The sequence below is a fragment of the Bombus pascuorum genome, chromosome 7 (genome assembly GCF_905332965.1).
Source record: "Bombus pascuorum chromosome 7, iyBomPasc1.1, whole genome shotgun sequence".
NCBI lineage: Eukaryota > Metazoa > Arthropoda > Insecta > Hymenoptera > Apidae > Bombus > Bombus pascuorum.
Window position 1 is genome coordinate 11,773,908 of NC_083494.1, and position 18,734 is coordinate 11,792,641.

Here is an 18,734-nt window from a genome sequence, read left to right on the forward strand (position 1 = left end):
ACCAATCGGCTTGCCCTCACCAACATCGAATATAAATATTACGAAATCGTGGACGATTCCGCCGGCCGATCGTGACCGCAAATCAGTGCGGCATAGCGAATCTGTGAAACAGCGTATGACGCGATGCGCGGTTACGCTCGCTGATTCGCGTCATCGATGCTCCGATTAAATAATTATTAATAATTACACGCGTTCGCGTGCAATGAACAACGAACAGATATCGACGTCGATTTAATTCACCACCCTTAAGCGTGACACCATTTACATTCGCTGGAGCCGGAGTTGCTTCATGCGACGCGTTCAACAACGCGGTAAAGAGGAAGCTTCGTGGAAACTCGTGTCTCGTGCAAATTAATTCAGGTTGAACACCAGAATATATCGAGAACCCGGCTAATTACGTTGCTCGCGCCGATTCTTAAAGGTTTACTCGGGCCCGGTCGTAGCTTCGTACTGCGCGAAATTCGGTCGTTTCGCTTAATTAAACGCTTCCTTAATTAATTAGAGAAAGATCGAGGACCGTTCGAAGGCTAAACGACGTGCCGCGCCATGGCAGAAGGACACTTGCATGGATCGTAAGTCAACGCTCGTAAAATTTTCACCCCCGACTTTATGCGTCCGCCGGTCGTACTCCTCTGCATCAGCACCGTTTTTATTCACCAACATATTCGGAATTTTTCCGGCTGGTCGCTTTATTGAATGTACACCGGCGAAGTTGGACGAAACTTTCTCCACTATATTTTCAACCGCTGAAAAAGTCCATCCCCTCTCGACACAGTTAGATCCGCACGACGTCCGAAAACTACCTAAATCTCGTCTTCTATACGCTGTCTTTTTTCGTGCCGTGTATTTAACGTGCGTTTAATTAATCGATTTTCCCGATTAACTACATAAAAGAACGTGATCCCTTACTACGAAGTTAGTCCAACTTGCTAATTCGAGATAACGCGACCTCGTTGGCTTTCGAAACTTTGGTTAAATTTTGGTTGGACGTCAACGATCATCGACGAGGGTAACGGTAGAAGCACCGAGCGAAATGTAACCGAGCACCGCATCTAGAAATCGTCGAATCAAGTTTCGTGGTCATCGGTCCAACGGATTCCTACGAATTCCAGCAAATTCGAGTTTCGGCTGATTCGCTTCGGTAAGAACGGAACGGAATAACCGAACTTCCACGCTGAGGTTACTCAACAGCAGAAATCACCTCTAGCGGCATTCGAGCGTTTTCCTGGTGGCCGGTGCTAACAGGCAATGGCGCAACGATGGAAAATGATCGAGGGTGAACGGCTCTAGCCGACGTCCCAATTTCCCAGACAGTAACCTGTCCCACCAGCTGGCACCCTTCGGGACATCAGGGTTTTCCCTCGTGACCCAGCAGTCACCTCTCCCTCCACCTTCTCCCTCCATCGAATCCTCCCCATCCGTCGCATCCCTCCCCTATCTTTCCATATACCACGTCCGAAGGTTATGGTTCGGCATAAATCTACTTATAACGGCCAGCAACTATTCGTCGACGCTGGACTATTTCACGAGCTCCTTCTTGACATAAACGCGCCACGTAAATCGTGCCTTTTCGATGGACAGGGGTTGGTTACTACCCGGCAACAGCCTATCTAGAAACGTATCTCTCCCCCTCTTCGTTGTTTCCCCGTGCTCTTCGCTTTCTTTCGCCGTTTTTTCGGTCGGTTCATCGATCCGACTACGCGCGATACCACTCCTCCTAGATTAAGGTAATTGAGAGACTGCGAGTAGCTGGTTCGACGTTTTCGCTAATGTAACTATAATTCAGGATGTGGATATTATGAATTCCAGTCCAGAGATTTGACCGCAAATTTCAAGGGGGTTAGAGACCCCGGACAGATGTCGACCAGAGAAACTTCGCGCTAATTACTTGGACTACGATTAACCCTGTGATCGCCATATATCACGATGAGAAGGGTGAGCCGTTGAAAGACACCGGATTAAGAGTAACGAATCGATTCTTCCTGCCTGCGTCGTTCATCAAACGGAGGAACGATTCGCTTGACGGCATCGTTGCTCGAAGAAACGATTCCCAATTTTCCCCGACCAGCGATTAAATCGGAAGAGAAAGCAACCCTTTGGCGTTATAGAAACAAACATTCGGACGATTCGGGTTTCATTGTGATCACCGTATCGCGGTAATGGGCGTTACATTTATTACGCGTCAGTTTGTAAATGAATGTCACGACGAAGGAAAATAGCAGTCCATGGCGAAGGGGTTGAAAGGTTGAGAGGGACTTCTGGTAACTTTGCTCGAGCCCCGTTGAAAATGCCAAGAGGGTAAGAATACGTATACGCCCCGGTGGATGGAAACGCCATACGACCAAACGAGTAACCCAGTTTTGCTCGCAGGAAACTATCCGCCAAGGGAGTAGGGCGCGAGCCCACGTAACAAGAAGGGGTGTGGAAGAGGCAACCAGCTAGCCCCGCGTGGCTGCTAGAGAGTGTTTCGAAATAAAGTACGGTACATTATAACCAGAGTCGTTCTACACACATTCAGAGACACGAATGGCGAGGGTAGGCGCGCATGCGTTTCTCCGCACGCTCGAATAATTTCAAAGAGAAACAGACAGACGGGCCGAGAAACTAGCAGGAGAGAGGCGAGCAGAAAACGAGACAGAAGGTGATAAAAACGGTGATGGAAGAAGGAAGATAGAGCTGGCAGAAAGAGGAAAAGAAAAAAAAAGGAAGAACACAGAAAGCGCGAAGAAAGGGTGGGCTGAACGCGAGAGAAAGAGGTGAGCCTCGTGCCCCCGCCCATTTAAAGTGTTATCTTTGAAATTGCGTACCGCGGCAGCGTTATTAAATTAAGTAAACCGCAAAAAAGTTTCTTTCGAGCCACAGACCGTATACATGGCTGCGCGTCCTGCTGTAGTTACAGACTGAGCCTCACTCGCGGCATATATGGGAATTAATACCAGAGGAAAACCACCACCCTGCGCCTCTTTCATCCCTTTCTATTTCTCACTGCACACAGCCAACCGACATTGACTTTCTAAACCTAAATATTCCTACACGTAGAGGAGTAACCCGTATAAAAAGCTGCTTTTAATTTTGCGATCGTAATATACGTAGTTGCCTCGGTCTCCGACGGCCATCGCCAGAATCGTGGTTAAGACTTCCGCCAACGCACCAACAATTCGGGATGCGCACACTCCACTCCAAATGCAAACGTACCTTCGTATATTTTTACAAGCTTTTTTCCCCAACTGGGACAGGACAACGGCGCGGAGCTTTTAAAAACGAATTTTTCCCCCGTGCTCCACGTTGGTTCACTGATGCGCCGTTAATAATAAAACGATTCAACAAATCCGTTGGTTGTAATCGGTGCACCATTAATTTCCTGTAAAGCCCGGCCGGATAGGAAGCTTCGCGTAGTTCCGTCGAATTCGTTAATAAAATCTGGAATCTCGTTAATAAAAAGCTCAGGCGCGGTAGAATCTTTTCGTCTCGCCTCTTTCTTCGACCCTTCCGATTTACTAATTATCTGAGAAAAAAAACAACGGAACTACTGCCCAAAAACAAAAGTCACCCTTTTCACGAGGACACTGGCGAGAAAAAGCAAACGACTTTCGAGAAACTTCGGAAGCAATTTTCCTCTAATAAAGGACGTCCTTAAAGCGATTGACTCTCGCAAGGAATCTGCTTTGATACTCGCCTCTCCAACTTTTTATTCGTTGAAAGTTTGACACTTTCGCTAACTCGTAGCTCCGGCTACGAGAGTGGAAAAGGGTTTCGTTGTCCACCACCGTGGAAAAAGGAACAAGAGGAACGATATTCTAGCGTTATCAGAGACGCGAATACAATGTGCGCCACAGAAAGAAAACGATCAATCGCGAGACTCCTACGATTCATCTACCGTCTCATTCCGTTTCCCGCTTTTACCATGAAAAACGGACTAACGAATCCTTTAGTATGCGCAATAATTACGCTTCGACGATCAATCGAGTTCAAACGAAATCGTATATTTCATAATTTCATAAAGTACCTGCTCGTGAATACCGGGTATTAGTCCTAAAATTATTCTTTATCAAGAGTATGTAGAACAGTCGATAAATCGTAATTATTAAAGATCACGTGCGCAAACCATCGATTCTGAGAAATGGCTACTTTTATGATGGCAACGTAACGAAGAATTTTAATTCACCATTTCCTTTTTTATGACGCGTCAGCAGCCTGCGAAAATATTCCAACACGCACTTGTAACGTACTCGTCGCGGAAGTGTTATCGAGCTCAGGATACACCGTGCTATCACCAGTTTACGCTCAACCGAGAAATCGCGTTCCCATAAAACCTGTCATCCAGGAAGATCAGATTTTAACGACTGCTGTCGGTTATATGTCGCGGCAAGCGTTTTTTGTTTACACCTAGCTTTCGGTCAAAAATATTAATTAACAAGCTGTCCCGTCCTATCATCGAATTATGTCGTTTGTTTTAACTCGACAGTGCAGTGCTTCAACGCAAATTCACTGTCGTTCGTTTAACGAAACTTCGAGTTAATTTCTATGGAAAATTGACCAGTTACAATATCGCGTGGCGTAAGCTTAGAGAAAGCTTAAGTGCGCGAGTGCCGAGTGTTTCGTTATCGAAATGGTCAACCGAATCGCGAGAACGACACTTTCCAGAGGGTCAAATTCCAGAGAACGCGGAGGGTCGCTGTATGCTTTTCATATCGGAAAAGTCACCGATTCGCGACGAGTTTATTCAACGATGGCGTGTAAAAGAGCAACTCATGCCGGTAAACACGCGTGTTTACGATAAATCTCAATGGAAAGCCAATTACGTGTTCGAAGCGAGCCGAAGTTACCAGCGAGCGTTAATGGGTTCAAGTGAATGGTACAGTAAATTGCACTATCTCCGGTGCTGTTTCTGGTTTGTCCAACGGTAAATCTACCGCGAAGTATATTTAGTACGTGGTCCTCGTAAATTCGCGAGGGTGCTGCTCGAACGAAGAGAGAAGAAAAAAAAGGAGGCGTCAGAAAAGGGAAAACGAGAGAGAAAAGAAAGAGAGACGGAAAGAAACGCGATGGTAGAGGATCGTCGCGGACGGCCGTCCTAAAAATCGCCAGGCAAAGTTTATTATAAAATCTTATTGCACGATCGTTCTGTGGCGAATAAATAGCGCGAACGAGTCGCGCACTTTCTCAGCTATTTACCGTGTTAACGGCTCTAACCGTGTGTTCCTTGTCAGTTTTTTAATACGCTTTAAACAGCAACCGATATTCGACGGCAGACAGTCCCTTTGGAGGGACATTGCAGCGATTTTTTATTTATATCTTCCGACCAGTCACAGTCAAGCAATACCAAAAAGCTCTATCGGTAATTTTACCTATGCGATTTCACGAAGTAGAAAAGACACGCGGTTCGGACTCTACAAATTCGACGCTGACGAAAGTATGTTTTATCGGTGGCGCGGACCGCGAAACCACGACAAAAGCGTTCCCCTTGATTTCCCCTAGGATCGTATCAATGGGACAATCCACGTTCCTTGGATCCTCTTTTCTCTCGCGTGTGCCGTATCGTCTTGAAATTCCTTCGCAAATAAAATTTCTCGAAGGTAGAAGTGTTGCTGGGAACTCGTCGGTAATCGGAAAACATTCCACTCGAACGAAAATCTCCTGTTTTGCTCCAATTGAATTCTATATTCGAAGAAAGAAACGTAATTACGAAGAAACACGCGTAAAATCGTTTAGCAGCCGGGCGGACATTTCTGATTCTACGCTGATGACCCTCTGCTTGTGGCTTGCGAACACGCGAATGCCGCAAACGACACGTCTACCAGCGTTCGTACGTCTCGTCGCGGTTAGTTAACCGTGCTATAAATACCTCGACGTCGGCATAACATTATTTTTCCAAAGAAACGTCTTGGACACATCGAGCTGTCTCTGCACGGGATCTCTCCCCTCCTTACACCCTCCCGTCTTGTCACACGACACCAAAAATTACCGAGGAATCGGAGAATTTTTTACGCGTCTACGTCTCGTTCGTATTCTCGTTCGAACGATAACCAGCTGCTAATAAAGTCGTACGAGACACGTTGTTAATTATGTTTTTCTTTCGTTGATTGCAGATGCGCGGAAGGCTTCACGGGTCTGCGGTGCGAGACGAAGGACGTCATCAGCACCGGAAGTGTGTACAACCGGCGTAGGGCGCCGTTTTCCTGCAAGCTGGGACTATCGACCTCGTACTACTGCTAGCGATAATCGCGCGGGGCCCTTCCATTCCGAGTAGACCCTTTTCTAACATTGAACTCGGTGTACTCGGTATAGTCGGTCGAAACAGCCTTTCGAGCCCACGAGAAGAATGTCGTGAGAGGGCCAACGCGCGACCAAAATAACAAACGTGGAGGCGATTGTAATAACGCGATCGATCTCGAGATCGAGCGAAATATATCTGCGAACGGAAACGCAGCGAAATACACGGCGAGAACATTGAGCAGGGGAATAGGAAAAAAAAAAGAAAAAAAGAAAATCAAACACGGGAGCGAATCTACGTGCGGATTTTTCGGGAACCGTTGTTGTCGGGCATTAGAACGAGTCCTCTGTATTGTAGGAACGGGTTCCAAAATCAATTTTTGGCACCGGGCATTCGTACCTTCTTCTTTCTCTTCTTCTGTTTCTACATCACCTCGACGAGTTTCTTCTATTTTGCTCTATTTCCTCCCTCGATTCTTCCTCTTCTACTTCTACCGCCGTTACTATTGTTACTTCTCTATTAGAAAATGTCGCGTTACGAGACGTGCCTCGCGTCTCTATCGAAATTCTATTCGCGAGAAGAAAAGAAACGAACGGGAGAGCATGTACGTTCTCGTACGTTTGAGTGTGCGTGTGTCTGTGTGTCCGTGTGTACGCGCGCGTGTGAAAGGAAAACGGAGAGACAGAGGTGAACGTACCAGAGGGTGTGCAAGGGAAAGAGTTATGGCGGATTCTCGCCTGTCCCGAACCCCTTCAGTTTCATATCGGGAAGGCAGAAGAGAGCGTTCGAGTGACGCTCGTGATTCAGAAGTGGTGCTTGACCTCGAAAGATCGCGAACCACCGATGGAGAACGTAAAAAGGAAGGGATGCAGTCAGAAGAGCATTCGAAGGTCGCACTTTTCGGAGTCTCTACGGGAGAACAATACCAAAGAGCCCAGGGTCTCGATGAAGGACGTCGTGAGAACGGTTGAAACGCTCGGAGATCGTCTTGGTCGATACGTCTACGTAAAAGTATACGAAAAAGAAAAAAAAACGAGTGTGCAACGCGCGTAGAGAAAGGAGGTTAGGTTTCGAAAGGTTACCTGTCGTGCAGGTATCCATCTTCAGCGACGGGATTAACGCAATCTCGAAACGCGTCTAAATATTTGACAGCCTCGAGTCTTGCCGTCTCGAATTGTTCCAGATCAAAGACGGTAGACGCGATTCGAGATTTCGCGACGATCGGTTCGTTGAGAAATTTCGTGAACCAAGTACCGCACGCTTAACGTCCGTTGCTACTCGTCCTCGGTGACTTCTCTTTCGCGACGATGGAAGGGAGCATCGTCGTATTCGTCATCGTCGTAGTCATCGTCGTCGTCGTCGTCGTCGTCGTCGTCGTCGTCGTCGTCGTCGTCGTCTTCGTCGTCTTCGTCGTCGTCGTCGTTGTTGTCGTTGTTGGAAAATGTAGGCCACACCGGTGAAGCGTAAAGTTGCGAGTGAGGAAGCAAAGAGGTTGGTCGCGAAAACTGGCCTAACGACGCAACACCAGAAACGAGAACCTCGGGCAGGCGATATATAGTTGGACGTCTGGCCGAAAATTTCTTCGTATTTTTACGCGACCATCGGCACAATTCGAGAACGCTTCGCGTAGATCGATTGTGTCGCGCGACCAGAATAAATATCGTAATTCATTGGTCGCCGGCGAAATTATCATCGACGCGTGGTGGTCGTCGTCTCGCTTTTTCGCTTTCGACTCTGTTCCTTTCTTCGCGACGTGGTCGCGTTTTTCCCCAGAATTTTCCAACAACGATTGATAAGGGCCGTAACTTCTTTACGTATGTAAAAATATCACCGAGAGAAACGAGAACATTAGCCACTCGAGCCAATCGGTAGAGAAACCAAGGGAGAAAAAGAGAGAGACCACTAGGCAAAAACGATTTTATGTAAAATATGATAATGTAATACGCGCTAGGCTAGTTAAAGCAGAGACTTAAGGTAGTTAATGAAAATAGAGAGCGAGAGAAAAATGATAGTAGAGAAATGGAGAGAGAATGGGTGCGTTGGTCGAGAACTTTCCGAACGAGACGATTGAATTGGGTCGAGTAATTCAAGGCAAACTCAAAGTTTCGAAATTTATCGATTTTTCGAAAGATCGTTCGACACGTCTTTGACGATTTTTAGTTTTCGCATCGGAACGAGACTTTCTTTGCTACACGGTGTGGTACTTTTTTTTCTCCCTCTTAAAACACGCGTCTTTTCCGACAGCTACCAGAAAGAAAGTGGAACGATGATATTTTGGGCGGACACGATGGCGAATCGATCTCTTCCGGAATTCTCGACGTTACGGCTTCGCGAGATCGTAAAGAAAAATGGAAGGGAGGGGGCGTTTAGGATATGCGCTGTGCTCCCCAGCAGTCTCGGGACCCTATTTATGTTTTATATTATATTATATATATATATATATATTATATATATAAATATGTGTATAAACATTTTTAATTTATTTATTTAATTCATTAATTTTATTGATTTACGATTAAACGTCATCTCCATCTCGGTAACCGCCTTTGTTTTTAATCTTACGTTGACCTTTTCGTTACTTTTCTTTCTTTCTTTTATTCAGAGTTTCTCACGGATTAAAACGTTGCGTTTCCTTGATTTTTCCGTTAAACGCCAGCAGGTAGGTGTACGTATTTTCTTTTGTTACCATCGATTTCGCCTCGTTTGCGCAGCGAACTCGCAACAAGCTAAATGGACGACGATCGCACCGATTAAGTCCCAAGATCTCCAAGTTTTCGACAATGGCGTTGAATCTCGTTGCGAGACAAAAGGAAGGTAAATGCACCGGCACGCGGAACGACTGATTCGAAACAAAAGATTCTTCCCGTAGAAAGTTGATAGACGAAGTCAGGCCGTGGCACGAGAGGGAGTCGCGATGCGACGAAAGAACCCTCGAAGAAAGCCAATAGAAAATTTTCATAGCTAGCAAACAGTTTCTCGTCTGCCGCCTTTAGTCTCTTATTGCATTCCAGCGAGTCGTTTCGAGACGAGTCACTTTTCTTCCCTCGTGAAAATAGCTTTCCGCTTGTTTCCGACCAAGGACGAGAAACGATAAACAACGTCCGAGCTGAAACGCGACGTTGCGTTTTCATTTAGAAATCGTCAAAGAACCGTGCTACAATCAGAAGGACCGATCCGATGCGCGAGGACAACGCGCGGTGAAAAGCAGAAAGGTACGAAAAACAGAGAAAAACGAAACAATTCGCTGGAAAGCGTCGTTTCGCGTGCGTGTTAACACGATTGCGCGAAAAGATCCGTCGTAAAAGAAGCAACGTCCATAAAACACGAACTACGCAACCACGTCGATTCTCGTAACCGCTTCACTTAATCGAACTTGCTGCTTTGAACGTAACTTTCCTACGGAAAGATTGCAAGATCACTGGCTACACCATAGAAGATTGAAAACGGCGTTACGCTCGGTATCGGAATACGGTGATACCGCGTGATATTGCATTTCGCGCTGTATGGATCGAACAACGAAAAGTTTCCGCGTGATCAACGCCTAGTCGAATCGAGCTGAGGCGAACCGAGCCAACCTGTTACTTCGGGAAAATTCGTTTAAAAGTGCGATAATTCATGAATAAGTTGGCCAAGCCGACGGACTATAAATTAATGTACAACGTCGCTCTGGCAGACGCTCGAAAATAGAAATGATTTACTGGATTACCCCTTGTGAAATATAATCAAGCACTCGCCGCAATAGGGATCGTTTTAAATTTAATATGAATCTCGGTTAAAGGAAGCTTCCTGCTTAAAGGAAATAATCGCATTTAACCGATTCGGATTATTTTAATGGGCGATAAATTTAATTCATTCGTTGGAAGAGAATGCAGCTCGGGACGAGCTTAAGTTCGCGCCGCGCCTCGCATGCGATTACCGAAATAGAAATACGAATCGAACCGCGGTTGGTTCTGGGATATTTGCTAACCGCGATTCGCGTCGTCCCGGTTCAAGACGTGGAAAGAAAAAAACATGGCCAGAGAATCTGTCTTTTCTTCGCTGCACGGAGAACTTTCCACGCGAAAATCAGCCCCCAAAGTAAATCGGCCGTGGTTAGCTTTTATTTTCCCAAGCGATTTTTATCGTCTGCTTTATTTCTGGCGAAACTTATTTTTCTCGCGTTTCTTCGACGACGATGAGGCTCGCCGCTCTGCTGTTGACGGTGCCGATTTTCGCGAAAAAAGCGACCAACGCTCGCCGAGTGAAGTAAAACGTATGAATATCTACCGCCCGAGATGTATTAAACCTGTCTTGTGCATGTACCGAAAGAGAAATTGCTTCTGGCGCGACCGCCAGCCCTTGCCTGGAAATTCATTCGATTTTCATGATTGCCGCACGCTGACGTTTCCTCGCTGCTTTTTCGTCAGGAACAAAGGTCAAGAAACGCGACAAGTGTTTCGCCGCCAAAGAACCAGCCGCTGCTTGTCGTTCACGATCGGTCCGGAAAAATTCAAGCACGGTTCAAGGATGAACTTTAACAAACGCTGTCGTGCCGGACAACGCGGTGATTAATCGCGATGCTAATTATCGAGAAGGGATCCATCACGCGGTGCGGTGGGAAAATAATGAATCGGTAAACTCGAGAGAAAACAAAACAACGCGCATTCCCGGGAAATAGAAGACTGCGAAGACCGCTCGTTAATTACCGCCCGGAGATCACTCTTTCCCCGGTGACTACTTCGTCGTACGCGATGTTACGATTCCCAATAGTGAACCAGAACCGCTATTATTATACGTTAAAAACCGAACCGCACAGAACCGGTCTATCTTTATTTGCAAAACGTCGTGATCAAGCCAAAATTCATACGTCAACGTCCTGTCCTTCCCAAGGGATATCGCGCGTTGACGTTCTCCTGCCATCGGGAGCTGAGTACGTGATTTCCAAACGGACTGTCCAGAGAACGCGATCGCGCATCCAGGCACGAACACGCTGTTGATCTACGTATGCGTTTAATTGGGATCTTTCGAAGTGTGTAAACGTGATGATCATCGTAATGCACAGGATCCTGGAAACTATAGACGTAAGCACATCGAGAAAGAACGAGATATCGCGATAGACAAATAAAAGAAATTCGTTTCTCCTCGGTCTTGCGAAAGTGCACTAATCCCTCGATAAGAGATTTCTTAAACAATTTGTGGAAACTTGGTGGAATACAGCGGTACGAGAGCCGAGTAAAAATTGTTTCGATTGTATTTTCCGGTTGGGAATTGTCGAGATAAACGGTATCGATTTGCCGCGCAGAAATCACGGTTTTAAATCGACCTCTAGCCCGGAGACAACGGTCAGGCATTGTGCGACGCGAAGAAGGAGAAACTGGTTCGCGATAGAACCGAGGATGGCACAATACCGGTGGAAAGATTGCGAGAAGCTGCTCGAACTCGGAGAAACGAAGTTCGGCTTTATTGGAAAAACAGCTGCGGATTTCTTTCACAATACGGCGAACCGACAGTTTCTCTTTAAATTGGATTTTAAATATTCTCCAGATATTTTTCTCTTATACGATACAATACGCAGCCTACCTGAAATAACTTCATTGTTTTCAATCGTCTAAATGAACTTCAGCAGTGATACCTTGCCCTTCTTTTTCGACGTCGAGAGTAACAGAATGCAACAAATGGAAAGCGAAAATGAAAATGGAAAAAATATTGAGAAGTTAAAGGATAGTGAGACTTGCGCGTAACGCGTCAAAATTCCATAATTTAAACGAAGATGCGACTTCGGGGAACTAGAAGTAATCCTAGATAATCCTCAGGGACATAATCAGAAACAGACGGACCGAATGGTCCGAGGAACGAGAATCGAAAATTAGTATTATCGATAGTCACGAGCGACTAATCCGACAGATTCGCGTTGCGTTTGCGCGTACATTAGCCTGCCGGTAATACGAACTGAAATCACGAACGGTAGCGACTAGGTAGTCCGCAATATCGTAGTCTGATCAATTGCGCCGAATCACAGGGAATTTTCAATACGCGAGGACGTTCGTTCTGTCCTCCTTCCCGCGTTCATATATTCCACGAACAAACACAGAAAAGGGCGGTGAGCGGTAGGCTGGCTGGACTGCAAAGGGGTGGTTGCATTCTCGTGGTAAATCGGTAAAAGAGAATCGATTGCCGTCCTCGTTCGCCTTCCCCCGAGGCCTTCGTCGATAATCGAAATTTAACGGTGTCCAAATGTTCATAGCTCGACGAGTTTACGATTAAGGGCCTTCGAAAAACTACACGAGACGACTGTTACTATATCGATACGTGTGAAAAAGGAGCCGTTGGAAAGTAACCTTATCCGTCGACGAAAACGTACGTTGAAATATAAATGAGAAGAGACGTAGCTATCTTTGAATCTTCATCCAAAAAGAGGAAATTAAAAGCTGTTAAATAATCTGTCAGGCGCTTGAAGTTCTAATAAAGTATCGTTCTATATGTATTCAGGTTAAATTAATTAAGAGTACAATTGATATTTTTCCGGAGGAAGGAGGTGGTCCCGGAAGAAGAGGAGTATGAAATATAACAGGAATATTTCTTATTCAATAGATTACATCTTATTCTAGAAGTTACATTTATAGTTAAGAACTTATTTGTATCGTGATACTTTACCTCAATTTCTCGCATTTTATCGTTATCAATTACCAGTTTGAATAATATGATTTTACATGCAATATAAATTATATTGACTTTCCTGTGCAAAACAGTGTTGGATTTTTAATTTCCAAGTTACGATCGTTGAAGAGAGAGTTCCGATTTGTTTTTCGGTGCATCGTTAAATTCATCTACATATTTTACAACATTCTCGACAAATTTGTCACAAATGATTATATTTTTACAATATCTTAGAACGATGCCTCGTTAGAATTTTAAGTACCTGAAGAGGTAAAAATTTGCCACGTTTTGATCCATCGTTCTCTTGCTGGCATTAGCACGAGAGAGGGGTCGGTGAAAACGCCCAAACCACCAAGATCAGAGCATCAAACTGTGTCGCGGTTAGTTTATCTCTGGAAATTTCGTAGAGGGAAAACAAAGCTCCCTATTTAGGTATGATTTAATTAACGGGCAAGCCGTCGGTGCACAATAGCGGATGCGTGTGCATAGCCGTGCTTTCCAAGCATCGCTCATCGTGCGTAGGATTAATTCCCGCTCGACAATCGACCACCCTTCCTCGAATGCCCGTTGCCGAGGGTGGTCGCCGAGCAGGAAAGTCACGAAGGGTTCAACTAAAAGAGGAAAGTGATCATCGGACTCTCCCCGAGGCTCTTCATTAACGCCTTAATTAGAGGTGAATTCGAGCGACCGTATCCGAAACGAAAGCCGAGTGTACGAATTCCGAGACTCGATGCGTCCGACTCATTAGTCCCGTTGTATTAACCGATGCGACACTCCTATAGCCTGTCACACCGCGCCGCTTTCCATTCCACGCCCTTCCCTCTACCTGCTATCCCTCGTGTTCCCTGTCAAATTAGGTCCGAGCGTGATTTCGTCGGTGCGACGATTCAAAATTCGACGCTGAACGTTGGCTAACGAGCCACGCAGTGGCTTGCGGGATCGTTTTTGCCATAGAAAAAAAAACAACCTGGACGACTTGCACGATCTAAGCTGCAACAACTCGACGCAATTGGATTACACGTACCGCTATTACCCGTAACGACGATTACTAAGGGTTAATTCCGCATCAGAGGTGAACTTTGCGCCGTTTCAAAACTCAAGTGAAGTTTGTTCGCGAACTGTAACATTGCACCTTGTTATTCGTAGTGCTGGGCTGTATTTGCATTAACACGGTTGACGTATGGAGCGCGTGAGAACCAACAGCATACCTCGAGCTTGCTAAGAGACCGCTAGCTAACGATGCTTTGATAGTAAACGTTCGAGGAGAACACCACCGAAAAATATCGCAGTATTTTATCCGAGAGTTGAAGCAAAAATGAGAGAGAAAAAAAGGAAACGATCCCTTGTTCAAGATCTCTAATTCGTTTATCGGAAACGTATCGTGCGACACACAGGTAATCCTATAAAGTAACGTGTTGGAAAAAAATCTGCCGGACAATCGAACAAGAACCGTTCACGTTGTCATCGACGTACGGATAGAAAAAAAAAAAAAAAAGGAAAGTGAAAGTCGTTAAAAGCGGCGCTTCAAAAAGATGTTGGAAACGGTATCAGGTTTTTCACCGAATCGGAATTATCGTGGCGTATCTTTTTTAGAACGAGCCACGCCGTTATAAAAATTCTCCGTGGTCGCGATAAACCTTTGAAAAAACCAAGACTAGATAGAGGGTTATTTGTTTGTACGGAGACTGCGCGGAATGATCCAGGATTTGAAAAATTTGCCGAACGATAGAAATTTCGCGCCAGACGAATCTCACCTGATCTTCTTGCATGCTCGCGATTTATTACGAATGGAGTTGACGCAACCTGCTGCGTTGTTAATAATTCATCGACGGACCGATCGATACTTTGGAACCGGGGATGCTCGGTCGTGAAACACCAGTAACGCGATTATTCGGAAGAGGCAGGCAGAAAGACAGAGAGAAAACAGCTGAACAAGAAATACGTTGATTTTAATACGAATTTCGAAAATTCGCTCGAGGGTCGATTAAATATTTTCCTTTTTTGCGACTGAACAAACAACTGCTCCCGGAACGATGTTTTTATAATTGAAAACAGCGCGCCTCATTTTTTCAACGTAATCGAAACAGCGATCTTTTTGTTCGATATTCTCGTTGTCCGGTGAAAAATATCAGCAACTGTTTTCCCGACGATTCTCGACCGCGAACGAAAACTCCCGATTATCGAGGAACGCGAGGCAATCGTTGACACATCGATTTCGCTATTTTCAATCGAAACCCCGATTTTCCAAGGAAAATAATCGGGTAACGGAATCGTCCGGATTCTGTTCTCGAATTGCAGTTTGAAATTCAACGATACGTTTCCACTGTTGCCTTCGAGCGAGAAACAGGTGCATGTTGGTGAAAAAACGATCGCTGTAGAAAAGAAGACGGGGGAGGACGGACGGTGAAGAAAGCGATTCTTTTAAAGATAGAAGAACCTTGAAGAGACCGTGAACGATTCTTAATTCTAATCTGTCGCGCGTGTTATTGGGAGGAACCTATTAATAGCGAGAAGGTTGTCCAACCGAAGGAGAACGGTTCGATGACTTTGGTGCGACGCAGAAAACCATCCACGCGATAATTCGGAAACGAGTTCCGAAAAGGTAGAAAAAGCTTTTCGACGGCTACAGTTCACGCTAAACGATTACACCGAATCGTTGGAATAGGTGCAACGAACAAACGAAAGGACGACAGGAAAATAACGCGTATAGTATCAGAGAATCGATAGGATACAACGGTAAACAACGAGGTCGTACGAAATATGGAATGAAAATTTTGGAACTCGAGTGGTTTTAAAGCCGTGATTGAAAGGATGCAACGTGCTGGCCCGCTTGTTACGCTGTTCTGCGTTTATTAACGCATAGAAATACAAGTCAGAGAGATTAAATTTACGAATTGGCAAAGTGCTCGCGTTCTAACTGGATTTCAAAAAACCTTGTTCACCGAAACGTTATTTCCTCGATGTCGCCGAGCGACTGACTAATCGATATCGCAGCGAAATCCTCTCTTCGATGCCTCGACGTTCGCTGAAAAAAAAAGGAAGAGAAGAAAGAAACAGAAGATGCGCAAAGTGATGTTTGCTACGAAGAAGAGCGGAATGACAGGTTATATTTTCGCGCGGCTGTAGGCATCACGTGCGATCCGTGAAATTATGCCGCGCAATGCACGTCGTCCGTAACGACACGAACGTTCGCATAATCGAACGGGAGAACTCGTTCGGTCGTGTAGAGGTGGCCGGCGCGGCGTAAAGCGACCAGCCAGTTCGGATGCAAATCTTGGTTCGTTTTGCATGTCGTCGTCCGCTCGACAGAGAATCGGCTCCGGTGCAAGAGAGCGTTACATCGCGATCGTTCGCCGACGAGGGACCGCCAAGGGCACCGACACCCTTTTGTCCCTGGTGGCATCGATAAGAGAGCCCGGAGCTCGAAGCCCGAAACCGAACGCGTGAGGCAAGCGCGCGCGAAACAACGGGACGAGCGAGTAGGCGACGAAAAAAAAAAAGGAAGGAATACCGACAAGAGACTGTTAAAGCGCAATTACGCGGGCAGAACGGCGAAAAAAGGAGCAACAAGTAGCGGAAAAAAATATCGCCGCGCAACGTGCAGTTGTGAAAAACGCGAGGCCGCCAGAGGGACGGCAGTAATTGCGAGCGTGACCGGGAGGGGAGGCAACCAGCCCCGAAACGAAATAATTCTCGGACGGAAAACAAAGGGGTAGCCTGGGTGGCCGACAGAAAATCCGAAATACGAGTAGGAAGTACCGTTAACCCCGGACAATCGCGGAAAGCAAGGCAAATGGGATGTAAATCTTGGTTCGCTTTGCATTATGTCATTCCGGTACAGAGGTGAAACGGTCGTAAAGCGTGGGCGGGAGCAGCGTAGCCGCAGGATTATGCGAGAGAACGGCGCCGGCTTTTACGAGCGACGTCCTCGCGTGAAAATCCGGCTTCAGACTAGCCGGTTATGCGAGCATTCGACGACGAATCGAAGCGTTACGAGACCGGATCGTTCGCTCAGCTATCATGATACGAGTACGACGTCGACGACGCGACACCATCCCGCGAACAAACAACCGATTTCTAACTGCCTCGCGTCCTTCCGGGACACTGCTCCTCTGCCATCCGCCATCTCCTATTACCCTTATCGCTGATAAATATCGCATGTATCGTCCGTCCATCTATTCCACTCGTACAGCGAAGACTGCTAAATGGCTAAAAGGATTATACGATCGTAATCCAAAATTATGAAATCTAGCCCAGTGGAGATTTTCCTCACTTTACGTTCGTTCCGCTCGCACCGGTTTAACGGCTATAATTCTTTCGAATACTGTAAGATCGACGCAGGATTTATATTTACCGCGAAAGCATCGATTCGCGTTTTACGCCGTGTCGCATCTGTATCCCGGTCCCGATAAGGTGAAAACGCCATGGCCTCGACGATCTGATTTTCCAAACGTTCGCTCGGTCGATAAGCACTTTCCAGTCGCAAGAAACGCGACAAGAATGCTCACCCAATTGTTTCGATCAATTTTTCCGCGTACCTCTCGACGATATCTAACGACGACTTTAAGTTGCAGAGGATCGCTAAAAAAGATATTTTATATTTATCGTCGAGCAGTAACGTTTTATGCATGTATGGGTCCGTTGCTGAAGAACGCGATCGATTTTCGTGTTTACAGCTTCGCACCGCGAGTGAGAAACGCGATCTTGATTTCCCGAAAGATCGCATTAGGCGGTTCGAACGTTCAAGCTTCACTGGCAGAAATGAAATTGGAATTGTAATGAAAGAGGTCGGAACGGGGAGAAAGCGGTGATTCGTTGACTCGAACTCGAGCGACTCTCATAATGCTAAACACAGCTACAGATTAAGCGTTAAACGATTCGCACGCTCTTAATGAGTCGAGCATTAATGCACAGTGTGAAAAATCTAACGACCAATGTCGTAATAGCGAACGTAAATACAGGTATTCGGTCAGAAATGTATCCATTGTGGTAGCGGGAATTCGAACAAATTGTTGCCGGTGCACTTCACTTAGCAAAACCGTCAAAGGGGTGGTTACAACAATGCACGTCGGTGCAGATATAAAACGGGGAACGATGATGGATCCGGTCGCGAAACAAAAGGAACGAATTAAAGTGCGCGCACGATGAAAGGTCAGTAAATTAAAATGTATGAAGAGAGAACGTATCGACAGCGTGAACGACGATGAAACAACGATAACTCGATGATTGTGGTGAACAGGACGTACCGTGTATTACTGAGTCGTGATCGAACGTAACGATTAAATCGAAATTAATATGTCGAGGGCCGAATTCGATTGCACGTGAAGGTATTTTTGCGACGACAAAATTTCATTCTCCCGAATTCGCCTTCTTCGCGAAACACGCCGAGAATTCTTCGCCGATTCTACTACGTTCCCTTTTCTCCTCGATCAAACCGCCCGAAAATTCATTACGAAAATTCATCCTCCACCGAATACGGAGAGCAATATTCGCCGACTCGAAAAAAAACGGTCAACGAACACGTAGAAATCGAAAGATTTAAACGCGACGTTTTTTCGTTTCCCGGATTCGCTGGTGACAGCGGTTTTTTAAATTTAAAAAAACTGTCATCCACAACGCGTTCCATCGACGCGCGTTTCTGACGAACGAGAACCGACCGAGTCGATCCTCGCCTTCGTGTAGCCTGTTAGGTTAACCGAGAACCGGCGAATACATCGACAACGATACCATTTCCGTTATCGATAGAACGAACCTTAAACCACGACCAAGCGACGCGTAGTTGAAAGCCGAGGGAAGATGAGAGGAAGATTCACGGTCGCAGGTAGCTGTACGTTCTCGGCGTCACCTTCGTTATCCGGATCGTCGCTTCAATTGTTAATCGGCC

The 18,734-nt window shown here is 46.0% G+C and overlaps 1 protein-coding gene across 3 annotated transcripts in view; it reads left to right on the plus strand.

Moving 5' to 3' along the window:
* The window catches only part of LOC132908768 (protein vein), a 198,673-nt gene that overhangs the window by 169,389 nt on the left and 10,550 nt on the right, over nt 1–18,734 (plus strand). For 2 of the 3 annotated variants that reach the window (XM_060963091.1, XM_060963093.1), the window contains one exon: nt 6,090–11,357. In XM_060963091.1, the coding sequence (XP_060819074.1) occupies nt 6,090–6,216 (127 nt within the window). In that variant the 3' untranslated portion in view covers nt 6,217–11,357. Of the gene's footprint in view, nt 1–6,089; nt 11,358–18,734 lie in introns of those variants that run through there. The other variant, XM_060963094.1, reaches the window with a different exon arrangement.